Source organism: Solea solea, chromosome 9 (assembly GCF_958295425.1).
Source record: "Solea solea chromosome 9, fSolSol10.1, whole genome shotgun sequence".
Taxonomy (NCBI): domain Eukaryota; kingdom Metazoa; phylum Chordata; class Actinopteri; order Pleuronectiformes; family Soleidae; genus Solea; species Solea solea.
This window is the reverse complement of record NC_081142.1, coordinates 14,819,775-14,833,398: the sequence shown is the minus strand read 5'-3', so window position 1 is coordinate 14,833,398 and position 13,624 is coordinate 14,819,775. Positions and strand designations below refer to the sequence as shown.

Genomic DNA, 13,624 nt, shown 5'->3' with positions numbered 1-13,624 from the left:
TATTGTTCACTTCATGTTTATTTCTTCTTGATTTCAGTACAGATGATGGTAGCTCATCTTGTCGATGGTCATCAGACGCCCACATATAAAAAAGGCTTTTTTTTTTTTTTTTGAAATCACTGCAGGGCCTCGGATAGATTCCCTGATATAAACTATAAGAGCAGGCACCCATAAGCGCTTACAAGGCACCTCGGACCAACCGCTGTGGAACTTATTTTCTCATAGTTCAGTCTGTTGGCACCAGGGGCAAATAATGTGCAAAAGTCGGTCGTCAGCAGCAGAGGATAAACAAAGAAGTTCCCACAGATTCAAAGCAAGCAGCCATGGGGGAAACAACAAGAGCTCACAACATATTTCCACCAGGTATGGATGCATCAAAATTCAATAAAAGATTTTTGGAATGATACACAATAAAAAAAAAAAAAATTATACACATTTGTCTTAAAGAATCATCTATAAGGGCAAAAGAGGCTTGTTTATATATGTACTTGTGGAGGTTTATGTTTTCTTACTGCTCCAGTGTTTCTTCACAGAAAAAGGAAACCAAGGCGAGAGTCAACAAAAGTGTTAAGTTCAACACAGCTTCTCTCTCTCTTTTTTTTGTTTGCATTGTTGAAGTTGGATATGTGAAAGATGCATTAGAAAAAATGCGATAATATAAGTTTTCTATCACTCAGTCTGCCGCCAAGTCAGAAAGCCTCAAGTCTCTTTGTTTACATTAAACAGCGCCCTCTGCTGGTTCCGCAGATATAACACTAAGCTTCAACACCAAAAGACACTCATTTATGACAGTGACATTAACATCTATATCGTACTAATCTTATGTCATGATTCAGTGACGCTAAAAAGAAACATCACCGTTGATTTAACGACTGTTGAGGTGTGGTGAGGTTTGGCAGAGCCTCTATTGAGGATTTAATAAAATCAAGTGAAAAAATGTTTCAATAAATGGAGGAATGTGAAGGAGGAGGAGACGAGGAAAGTGAGGTCAGGGTGCAAGGAAGGAAAGGTCAGATTGTGTAAAAAGGCTTATCAGAGGTTTTCCTGGAGGAAGTGCAGCAGCGTAATCTCGTAATGTTCTCCAGACTCTGGACATCGAATGCTGTGACGCTCGTTGGGATAAACCTGGAAGAATGGAAACGCACAAAAGCACAGATTAACAACGTGGGAAAATATCTGGATAGATTTTGTGGGATTGTTTTAGCTCTAAAGAAATGATCATTTCAAAGTTTGTAAGGTTCTTTTCATGACTAATGGCATATTAAAAAGAAAAAAAAATGCTTGAATTTGAAAACTTTTCTGGACTGAATTACAAAAAAAATCAGTTTCACATTAACACAGACATAAATCTTCTTTTTAACAAGTTATTTGAATTAAAACAAAAAGCTTGATGACGCAAAGAACTAGGACTGAAACAATTACTTGATGGATTAATAATTGATTATTAATCAATTACTAAACTAAACGTAGTAACTAAATTAAACATCAACTATTTTGATAATTGATAAATACTATAATTTTTCTGATTTTTCATCTTATTAAATGTGAATATTTTCTGGTTTCTTTGCTCCATATAACAAATAAATCATTAGAACTGAATCATTTTGGTTTGTGGACAAAACAAAACATTTAATCATCTTAATCTTAATTTCCAGGTTTGAAATTTTATGGACCAAACGAATACTCGATTAACCCAGAAAATCATCGACAGATTAACCAAATATGAAAATAATCGTTAGTTGCAGTGGTACAATGAACCCGTTCAAATTCTCACACCTAGAGAGAGCGATGAATCAGAACCAGTAACAGCAGTAAAGTAAATCCTCCTACCTGCAGGCTGTATGGTTTCCCTGCCCGAATGAGTTGAGACACCAGGAAATTAGTGTGGAAAAAGTGCACATTTTCATCGAGAAAGCCGTGCAGGATCAGCAGTCTGTTGGGCCTGTGATGTACAGAGGAAAAAAAAACAACATTTAACTGTTAGAACAGCAGAGACAGAATTTAAATGTACACTTACACACATTGCCCTTCATGACAAGACTGCACTATAATTACTATAATCAAGTTGCAGTCTAATTGATGGACACAAACATGACACTGAATCAAAAGCTTCAATATAAGAATGTGTAAATCATGGCTCTCACTCATTTGGGAGTTTGTCAACATGCAGGGCAACAGAACAAGCCTGGTATCCCTGCTGGTTTTTTTCAGGCGTGTCCAAATATCGTTCTGTGTAGCCGGTGTCGTAGGCCATCCACAACGTCACCGGTGCTCCTGCAATGGCAACCTAGAAAAAGAAAAAAGGGATTTCAAACTCACCATTTTTTATTTCTTACTTCAAACAGTTGAGAATTGACATGATTAAATCCTTAAACTAAACACATTTCATTAACTGGAGGCGTAAAGTATGCATATTTTCCATTTATTCATTTGATAAAGTTTGCATTTGAATCCCAACCAAATGTCCTGACGTGTCCCGTAATACACCACTGTCAGTTTGTTAATAAAAAAAAGTGTGCATGGTTTTGACCTTGAAGATGTCGGGTTTATGAATGAGGCCCATGAGTGAGAGGAAGCCTCCGTATGACCAGCCGTGGATGGCGACACGACTCAGGTCCACAATCTTGTACTTGTCAGCTACATACTGCAAACCCTCCACCTGGTCTTCAATCTCCACCTTTCCCTGCGCACAAGCAAACAAAAGTGTACTCACTTCATACAATATGCACATAAAGCATTTCTCTCAACAACATTGCACTTAAAAACCTCCACGTTCTTACATTATTCTATATCTGTCAAACATTAGGAAGCAGGAAACTGCTCCGACTTCATCACTATAGACGCTCGATGTGCTATAAATACCATTTTGTCCTTTACAGCTCCTTCAAACCGGAGTCCTCGCTGACACGAACCTCGTCCATCGATGACCAGCACCACGTAGCCCAGAGACGCCAGAGTGTTCAACCGCAAATATTTCACTCCTTTATAAGAGTTATTCACCAACTGCACCTGGAAGAAGACGAGTGAACTCTCGTCAGTTTCACAAAAGCACACTGCAACACACTCCTGATCGTTAACCTGCACTACATCTGAACTGTATGTAGTGCTTTAATTGTACATAGTTGAACAATTGAACAGTATTTTCTATCTGTGTGTAACGTCAGTTCAGCACTGTTATCAAGCACTATAGGGAAACTAAACTGCAAGTAAGTACATTTAAATTACACACAATCATGTAAGATTCTGTAATATTACTGGATATTATTGGATAATAATCCTTATTATTGAAACCCATTTTTACTCTATGGCTTTTGACCCAGGATGAGACGTTGATTTTATCTTTTTTATAGTTTCATTGTATGACTTGTTTATTTGTGATGTTTTTATACTTTCTACAGTATTTTATTGTTTGTTCTTAGGTGTATTAATACACCTCACGTTTTTATATTTTATTTGTTTTATTTATCTTTGATGTACAGCACTTTCAGTTTCAGCTGTTGCTGTTGTTTTTAAAGTGCTTTATAAATAAAGTTGGATTGGATTGGATTATTATGTTTACATTAAAACAGTAGTGTGTGAGATTCCCTTCCAATGTGTCAGTGGTCTATTATAATACATTGTAATGCATTTGTGGATCATATTTGCAAACTTTAAGCAATAAGAGAATACACGTAGGTAGATGCAGAAACACTAAAGTGTACTGTAAAATTGTCCTTAGTTTTTGCTGTTTTTTTCCATCATCAATTAAATATTTTACAAATAAAACAACGGCAATTGTTTTGCAAATCAATTCAAACAGTTGATTTACCAATCAATTGTCTGCTTTTAAAGTGGAAGAGATCAAACCTGCGGACCACCATAGACAAAGACGACAGTGGGATGCTTCTTGCCGGCGACCAGGTTGTGTGGTTTGTACAACATGCCGTACAACTTGAAGCCCGACTTCCCCGTGAAGTTAAAAATCTCCGGAGGACTGTGGTCGAACGGAAAACCTGAAATGAGATGAACAAGTGCAGAATTTCTTCAGAACGTCTCACAGTCGATCGACACCGTGCTGGCCGTGATAAACAGATAAACCGCTCGGTACCAGAAGACTCCATCATGCTCGCCCAGAACTGCGGCTCTTTGTGTAGCGGGTCACTGTCTGAGCCGGTCAGCTTGAAGATGTGGACACAGGGTGAGGAGGACAAGCTGCTGTAATGGCTGATAAACATGTCAAATGTCTGCGTGGAAGAAACAGAAAAAATCAGTTTGATTAATATCCTGTATATTATTTTGCAATGGTTTTGTTTTCGTGTTTACACGTGTATTTTAAACGCCTAATGCACATTAGATTCTAATGTTTATTGTAAGAAACTGAATACACTGCCCATAAGTAAGTTTGTATGGTGGTATATAATCCCTTTAAAATCCTTTGTAGCCTTAGAATAACCCCTTTTATATGCACTTAAAATAAGAGGCTTGCTTTACAGAGGCTACCATCTAAGGCTGATGTGTTTTAAGGGCAGCCCAAACAAAACAACACAAGTGATGCTTAATGGCTTTACCCACAAATCCCAAAGAGTCCTAAAGAGAGAGTGGACACAGTGGTGTACAACATAGGTCTCAAACTGTTATGCAAGTTATTTCTGTATCTTATTTTTAGTAATGGCTTAATCTCGCGTTGTAAATACATTGTTATTGTGAACTATGTGTCGCTGAATATCAACCCAGACACTTTTATACTGAAATTCTGTGAAATATCTGTCATTGCCATATCGCAATGTAATTTGCGATATGGCAATATAATATTGTAAAATTGTACAATAACGATATAATTTTACGCTTATATCGTCTGTACTCCTACAAAATAGTTGCTTTTTTCCAAAAAAAGGAGAGCCCTGGTTCACAACCTTTCTGTTATGTGAAGACCACCATAATTCCCTGGCAGTGGAGTCATCCATCCATTTGTTGCAGTCTACACTCACCATTAGATGTCACTAATTCTTACATATTTAACCTTTAAGTGTCTTTAAAACAAGTTCAAGACTACAGGTGACCTGAGTAGCCTTCTATGTGAAAACATGCGTCTCAGCAGAGGTCAAACCCAGAGGAAACGTGTGTCAAACCATACTATAACTCATTACAGAGATGTGTGTGTGTGTGTGTGTGTGTGTGTGGTTGGATACCTGGCTCACGGAGCAGCTGTGGGAGAACCCAGGTTTGGTCAATCTGACGATTTCACCAGGAGAGTCGTAGCTCACCACGTACAGATGATGTTCCAGAGGAGAGTCTTTGGTTCCCTGGAAATAAACCAGCTTTGCTGCCTCATCCACCCAAATCTGAGGACTAGAGGAACGCTAAAGCAAACACCACAGAGGAAGAAAGAAGGTTGGTAAGTTTTTTTCTGAACTGCACTTTTATTGCACAGTTTATTTATATAAGTTCCATTGTACATCCACATCTAATGTTATGTTTACCTTTCTTCACAGTTTGAAAAATAATGTTCTTTTCGGGTAATATAAAAAAGGATTATCTTAAAATCAAATGAATTGAAATGTTCTATTTTGTTTATTTCATAGTAATGTTCTGATATTCCTCACACACATAAATGCGAGAATGTAAAACATTAGGCACCACCCACATCAAAAACATGTATGTATTATTATGTATTTTTTTTAATATTTTACTGTCAATTGAAGATGTGCAAAATGTCTGCATTTAGAAACTGCAGCCTAAACCTGTCCCATGTCTGCATCTTGTTTTCCCATGATGCAGTGCATTTTCAAACTACTCAGTTGAACCAGTAACACAGTAAAATGCTTCACCTTTGCTCCGTGATTGGCCAGCACCTCCCACTCCCCACTGGTTACAGTCACTTCCTCTCTGACTGGACACTTGAAGTCATCTGAACACAAGAGCAGCACAAATGTCATGTGTTTGTGGTAATAGTCCACCCATTTAACATCCATAATCACTATATAATTAACAACTAAATGGATCACAACACTATCAGTTGATAATACAGACCAGAAAACTAATATGAAGAGGGGAAAACTCCCAGAAAATACAGGACTTGTTAATGACGTTATAGGATAAGGTAGGAAAACTTTTTCAAAAGTACACTGTGCTTTGTACTAAAGTCAATGTGGTTAAAAATTTAAAGGAATACTTCACCAATTTGCCTGTGGCTTTGTATCAGTAGTATTTTTTTTTTTAAATTGTGCTTCCCTCCCTCAGTTTTCCAGTGAGTTGTAAAAAAATCAGTTTTTCCCTTTCCAATTTTGCCCTATGCTGAGAGTTGTTGTCGTTCATCTTCATGAGCCTAAATTACATTTTTCTGCCTTTCTCAGCCAAGAACTTGCTTCAAATATTATTTCACATTTCTACTACATAGATGACCCAGCTTTAATAGACATTCATCTTGCCTTGAAGATGTAGAAACTGATTTTTTGTTGGTATTTTTAAAACTGGACAATCAACTATATTTCTAGGGACCCTGCCATGTGAGGCCATGTTCTTTACACAGCGTTACCTTCAGAGTGTGTGTAGCCTTTGGCCCAGTGATAACTGCCCCGCTGTAACACTGACGTAATCTTATACAGGTGGCAGAAGCCTGTTTTAGACTCATTCACAGTGATGAAGGTGATCTCGTCGTCACTGGTTTGGATGAAAGGATAGAAGATGTCATGGACCTGGAGGACAAACAGAAATGATTATGTTTTTCCCCCTTGATAAATATTTATCAAAAGCAAAACAGTCATTGCAGCTGACACTGATAAGAACAGACTGTGTCAGACATAACAGGTAAGGAGTTAAAGATCAAGCCTTACATTAATCCAGATGTCACTGGTCTCTTGGTAGATGATGAACGGTTGGATCGTGTCTCCCAGGTCCTCCAGACTCTTTTTTCTGCTGGCTTCATCCTGATGTGCAGGGACGAAGAGTGATGGAGGGAGGAGAACCAACTGGAGATGCTGCTGTCGTCGATCCATAAGAACCACCCACCCACTGACACAGGGAGAGGTGTGAAATGTGTACCATGTTACCTCAGTCTGGGTTTTAGAGGTTCACTTTTGTTTTTAAACAAACTTTATTCCATTCAGTAGATACAATACAGAAAATTATATAGATTTTTGAACAGCCAATTTTTTAATTTTTTAATTACACAACCAATATAGTGGTTGAGTTGACGTGCTTTTATATGAACATAAAAATATATATGAAAAATAACAATAATAATAATAATAATAATAATAACAATAATAATAATAATAATAATAATGAATCTAAATGAATATATATTACATTACATTACATACATTTTAACATGGACACTACTTTTATGAAAAGGTTTTACTCTTGATTTACCAAATCTGAATCTCTGTTCTGGCACGGGTCACTGGATAATGGATGACCTGCAAGAACTATATCTGGTCAGCTGCTTGATAAAAGCTCACTCTAGCCTGGCTGACCTGAATCATCACCTGAGGGACCAGTTCATGTTCATCGGGGTGCAGATGCACCATGGCCAGGTGCAGAACAAACAGGTTCAAATCATCATTTATTCCTGCAGTAATCAGCCTTCTTAATGGATCTTAAATGTGATTCAACATTTATTCTATTATTGTATTTAATATTTGTTTCCTATGATGTGGCACTCATACATAGACACACTGAACATTACATACTCTTATGTAGGAGTCACATTAATCCTTGACAGTGGGCTTTGTTAAAGTGATTATGAAGTGATGTGATTTCTTAGCAATATGAACCAACAGACCCACAGTGCAGTTTGGTGTTGTTCCATTCAAAGTGAATGAGAAGTGTTTCAGTTGACACCTCTACCACATATGTGTGAGTCCAGCATTAAGAGAAGAAGAAACTTACTATTTGCCATCTTTTGTCCATCCAGCTCTGGTGATATATTCAGCACCAGGGAAAAGACTGGTGAAGGATACAGGCAGCTCCTTTTCCTGCGTGCTGATTATCTGAGTAAAAAAACAACACACCACAAAGCTCACTATAGCACAAACTGTTTCAGTGTTATATTCACTGTAGGTGGATTAATCAACAGATGAGCACTCACTTTGCCGAGATTATCCATCCTGATTTCTGCTAGTTTGAGAGTAATATCGGGATTCTTGCTACCTGAAAGTAAATAAAAAATACAAATATAAAAAAGAACTGTCAAATAAAGGAGTTGGTAAATTCTTTAAAACAGTTATAAACCTAAACACTAACTTGTTTATTTAAAAACACACATATCCCCCTTTTGGAAAAAGTATCTTTATGTTTATAAAAAGATTGTTGCATTAACAACATAACTTTTTTCTGTTGACAAACTAATCTAATGTTGACTAATAATTGTTGCAGCTCTAAACATAACACCAAGTTTTTTTTGTTAGTTGCTGCATACCTGCACGTGGGTATCTGTAGACATCGGTCTTACGTTCCTCCAGAGCCGGAGACGGGACATGGATGATCTCAACTTCAGTCTCGTCCACCTCCTCATATAAAATCTGTAAAGTCTTACCTCCATCTGATTCTGAGCCAAACACACGACAGGAGAACAGGCACAAATTAAAAGAAAGATTTACACAAGTTACACTAAAGACCACTTTTGGACTCAAATATTATATCCCCCCTCATGAAATTCCTAATAAATTTTACTAATGACTAATATTTTATACTCCTCGCTCACCTTCTGAAGCAGCTGGTGACCACCAGTATCCAGTGAAGCGATCAAACTCCTCCTGTGTAACAAACGTGGCTATACCAGCAGATTTGGGGTCCTCTTTTGGGTTATTGATACCTGAACGTTACAAATAGATCATTAGAAAACACTGTGAAAAAACCCCAGAATACCAGATGAGACGGAGTGTGAGTGACATGATTCATTCCTGACCTTTGTGACAGAAAGTGAGCCTCCTCTCTTCACCTGTCTTGATACTGGTCACCCAAATGTCATTGTTGTTGATGAAGCTAATAAAGTCGGGGTCCCCAGGGCAAATCTTGGGGTCCATGCGTGTGCCGGAACTTTGGCTTTTAATCTCTATGGGACTGACTGGAGCAGTCTGCACATACATGCAGAGAAAACAGAGGAAAACAAAGCTCAATCACCTACGATGACGACATAAAAAAGATTAATAACCCATCAACTCCTCTTCTAAAATAACACTGATAACTGATTTTACATTGGTTTATCCTCCTTTTTACATAAACTAAACTAAGAACTATTCTTCTTAGCTTATTAAAGGCTTTATATGTTAAAGATAAATCAATGAGATAGCAAATAAACCTGTATTTAAAAAAATAATTTATTCCCAAATATTTGGTTATTAATGAAGTGTAAAAAGAGCTTAAACAGTGTGCTAATACCAACCTTATGACACTTGATTCAGATACTCAGCTCGTCACCAAGCTCTGCAGAAGCCTGGTAACTAGCTGTTCATCTGAATCAAGTGTGTTGGAGCAGGGCAACATCTAAAACATGCAGGGCAATGTTCCCTGAGGACCAGGGTTGGGAAACACTTTATTGTCCTTTAACTCACAATGTTGTTTCTGATTTCATGGCAGTAGTACAGACTGCTGTTAGCCTGGAACAGGAAGAGGCCACTGGGTCGGTGGTAGTCATAGGAGGTGATACCAGAAACCCCCAAACGCTTCCTCTCTCGCAGTAGCTCCTCCTCCAGGGAGATCCCCCTGCTGTGTGGACTGGCCTGAGGTCAGAGATGACAGGAGGGTGCATAACAAGACGATGTTGGCCAAGCAAGTACAGGGACAGAGAGAGTTTGGTCAGGGCAAACACACCCAGAAATTCTACCATGATTAACAGCTTCACAATCACTGTCTAAAGAATGAAATATCTGGTGAGAATAGCATCAGAGAGGAGGACGAGGAGGAAGAATTCTCCTCACCTGAAAGTGATTAAGCATCTGTTTCCATGACAAAACCAGCAGTGCATCTTTCCTGATCTTCTTCGGAATGTCTGAGTAGAGCAAAGCATTTTCTCTGCTGGCGTACGACATTCCTGTTAGAAAGAAAATACAAGTCCAAGTGAAGCTAAGCTTTTGTGTTGTAGACGAGCTCGGGTTTGAGCCGAGTTTAGATCAGACAGCATGTGATCAGACCACATAGGATGGATGTTAATGCCAGGTCAAAACGAGGTCATAAAGACAAATAACTTTTGTAATGTTGCTTATAAGGATTGATTAGCAAAAAGTGATGATCTGATTTAAGCTAAAAATAAATTCAACTTATCATTTCTAAAGTGGTATAGTCAGGAAGTGAGTTATCACAGATTCTACAGACTCTACCGGGCACACATTACAAAATTCAATACTGGTCTGTAAACTAATATCACACATCAGATGTAACTGCTTGAGATGTGGAAGCTAAGAAACTGAGACCATTCTGCAGACATTCTGTGCAAGGCAGCTGCAACAGAAATACAGTATGTACAGAGTATAATGGTGTTGACTTTCATTTTTATCTCCAGCACACACACACTGAATACATTCACTGCAGATCTTCAGAATTCAAATGAGCAGGAAAAAAGTTCTTGGCTGGCAACTCTGACTCACCAGCTGTGTCCACAGATTATTCACAGAAGCATGCTACTTCTGAAGCATCTGACTGTGGTTTCCACAACTCACAATTCAAACGTCTACACGACAAAATTCTGCCCGACGTTCTTATTTTCTGACATTTATCGTAGAAAGTGAGATTATTTGCCTGTGAATTAATCCACAGAGCCTTGGGTTCACGTCTCCCAGCTCACCAAGGTAGTAGATACGATGAGAGTGTGAGCTGGACTCATCCCTCTGGATCCACTGGAAATCATGTGGTGCCTTGTTGATGAACATGCCAGTGTTCTGGCGGCTGTTGTGAATGATCTTCCGAAGGCCATCCCATGTGTGTTTCCCCACTTGGAAGTGGATGGGGTTCACGTCCTCCATCTCCACCACCTCCATGCTGTCCGACAGCTCGTCCACCCCTGTCATACCTACTGCTGCTTCTCGGATGCTGAGGACAGACGCTCACGCTGATCAGGATTTACAGGTCTATGAATGTGCATGTTTACTTTCCAAATAAATATCTGCAAAGCTAGTTTTATAAACATTTTAAACCTGAGGTTTATTCTCAAATGGATTTGACACTGGCAGCCTTAATATGCAGTGTCTTTTGTTCACACGAGTTATACATCAATTCTGATTATTTTTCTTAGTTTAATGCGTTAATTAATGTAGTGAGTCTGCTCGTCTCTGCAGCTCTAAGGTTCTGGTTGCTTAGTGATGAGTGACATAACAGGGGCAAGACACTCAAGCGCCTCGTTAAAAAACGTCTGACGTCTTCCAAGCATTTAGGCACTGCATGTGAAAGGTCCCTTTTTTGTTAAAAAAAAAAAAAAAAAAAAAAGGATGTTAGTTCTTGTGTAGTTGTGTAGTTGTCTATTTTCCAACTTTAAAACATTTTTTACAATACATAAATAGTGAAATCCAAATGCCAAAAGTGTTTGCTCTTTATGGCTTGATCAAGCAAAGACAATTGATAAACTAAATTAATGTGGTTTAGGGAACTGCAAGTAAAAAATGTTTCATACCTTTCCACGCCGTCCTCTGCGTTGTCAACGATTTTCCTCTTCTTTACTCTGTGCATTAACTGTTCAACTATCCAGGGCCAGATCTGACACCCTAGTATGTGGAGAGAAATAAAGATGTGAAACAAATGTCTATTTAAAGTTCACAGTAGCTCCAGATCTCATCGTGGCAGCAGCTGGTCTAACTGACATTACATTAACAAAACTGGAAAACAAAAAGTAACAACAAAAAATGCGATCCTGTCCTACACAAAGCTCCCATGCTATCAACAGTGAAACTATTACTGAAGTGACGGCCCCATTCAGAGCAGACGTCTCTTTGCTGCTTCATTGATGAGCCGCTGTTGTTCACCGCTGCTTATCCAGCTGTGAGTTACTTCTGATGTGAAATCTCCCTCTTTGTGACACGGCATCAAGACTCTTCGTGGCCTTGCAACGTCTGTGCCATGACTGTGGCAAATGTTACACTGTTACTCTAAATTCTACTGCAGACCTTATACTGTAGGCCAGGATGTTTTGATGCCTACACAGTTCCCTTCACTTTGTAGAGACAAACATAGAGACAAACAAGCATTCACACTCACTCACACTTACTCTCACACCTGCAGTCAATTTAGTGTGTCCTATTTGCCTAATCCTAATGCCTAATGTTTTTGGACTGTGAGTGGAAACTGGAGAAAACACGGGGAGAACATGCAAACTCCATGCTGAAAGGCACTTGTTCTGACTAGGTCATGAACCCAGGTCTTCTTGCTGCAAAGGCAGGAGTGTTAACCACTAAACCAACCGTGTGGCCCATTTTGTGCACCTAAGAACAATAAAATTATGGAATGAGATACATATTATGCCTACAGGGCAACACCCCTGCTCATAAACACAATCAACTATTTAGTTGCTGTATAAGTATTTACACAGTATTTATTATTTACCAGTAATCATCCTTTATTAAAACGATCCTGTTTTAATTGATTGATACTATATTATGACAATTTTAAAAGCCACCTTAGTCACTTAATCCTGGCACCAGGACTGATTTTTTGCATCATCATTCAGCTGATGTTTGTTTTGAAAAAAAGGTATGATTAACGCAAATACCATCCAAAGTAAGCAAGGATGTCAAATACATGCAGTGTGCTGAGGTTATAAAGCAGCATTAACACAATATAATGAGTCGATTTCTTGGTGATATTTTCATCACATTTAAAACATAATCATCTCTGGCAGCGTCCTGTCAGCTAATGCACAGTGCATGCCCTTTAAATTCACTAGTGTGACTGAAATGACTCGAATCTTATTTCCATTTGACATGATCAATCCCTCATCTGCTGTGATGATGCTAACACGTTAGCTTCTCGTTAAACGGAGAATAACGACTCGATAGCTAATGCCACATTCAGTTAATGCAGGTAAAAAAACACCTCTAACAGCTTACGCGTTCTAGCCGCAGACCCGTCGAGACTCCACTGTCCCTGTGTCGAAGAAACGCCCGTGTGGAAATCTCAGTAAGATTAGCAGAAGTCAACTATTTTCAATACGGGAAGGTAGTTAGCTTGGTGCTAACATGCTAAGAACTAGGAAATGACTTGGGGAATCAAACATAGAACAACCTCTAACCCGGATATGGTCCGTCAATCTTGGGACTGTATATGATTATTCAACATTACCCGCAGGCAGTCATGTCTTTCTCGATTTGTAGAATGAATTACTTTTAAAAATCTAATAAAGTTCTTAGGAGTTGGTTATGATCAGTCACTATATATGCCAGTGATTCAGCTCCTTACATCAAACATGCAACTGATTGTTTTCACAAATGATTATCTTCATTTGAATAATCAATTATTTTACTTTAGTTGTTCAGTCTATGAATAACTAAGCAACAATAATGATCTAAACCAGAGAAAACTTGCTAATCCCCATACTGGCAGATGCGATTACTGCAATTATCAATGTGATTTCTGCACTGCTCAAGAACTGTGGACATTTAAATGTATGACAACAGTACATTTTGTAGAATAACTTTAGAACAATAACACATAACGTCTT

At 38.4% G+C, this 13,624-nt stretch overlaps 1 protein-coding gene across 3 annotated transcripts; it reads right to left on the bottom strand.

Annotated features, from left to right (window-relative positions):
• Window positions 1-13,205, bottom strand: LOC131465249 (dipeptidyl peptidase 9-like). 3 transcript variants are annotated; one of them, XM_058637719.1, is made up of 21 exons: window positions 13,014-13,205; window positions 11,585-11,675; window positions 10,763-11,007; window positions 9,900-10,012; window positions 9,534-9,701; window positions 8,888-9,056; window positions 8,684-8,794; window positions 8,399-8,527; window positions 8,069-8,130; window positions 7,870-7,970; window positions 6,813-6,990; window positions 6,515-6,674; window positions 5,808-5,887; window positions 5,169-5,339; window positions 4,088-4,223; window positions 3,847-3,992; window positions 2,863-3,009; window positions 2,531-2,683; window positions 2,145-2,287; window positions 1,831-1,942; window positions 1-1,125 (listed from the first exon to the last, which is right to left on the bottom strand). In XM_058637719.1, exons 2-21 carry the CDS (start codon window positions 11,638-11,640, stop codon window positions 1,033-1,035), a joined length of 2,673 nt encoding a protein of 890 aa, XP_058493702.1. In that variant the 5' UTR covers window positions 11,641-11,675; window positions 13,014-13,205; the 3' UTR covers window positions 1-1,032. The 3 variants fall into 3 exon arrangements, with proteins under 3 accessions (XP_058493702.1, XP_058493701.1, XP_058493703.1); XM_058637718.1 differs by lacking the exon at window positions 13,014-13,205 and adding an exon at window positions 11,867-12,371; XM_058637720.1 differs by lacking the exons at window positions 11,585-11,675; window positions 13,014-13,205 and having other exon boundaries at window positions 10,717-10,788.
• Between the last annotated feature and the right edge of the window lie 419 nt (window positions 13,206-13,624).

Bases quoted from the DNA above. Each gene is read 5' to 3' on its own strand.
- LOC131465249 (XM_058637718.1), bottom strand. From the start codon at position 11,912: ATGAAGCAGCAAAGAGACGTCTGCTCTGAATGGGGCCGTCACTTCA. The intron at 9,057-9,533 runs GTGAGTTAAAGG...ATGTATGTGCAG, and splicing joins ATGAAATCAGAAACAACATT to ACTGCTCCAGTCAGTCCCAT. The intron at 3,993-4,087 runs GTACCGAGCGGT...ATCTCATTTCAG, and splicing joins GAGCATGATGGAGTCTTCTG to GTTTTCCGTTCGACCACAGT.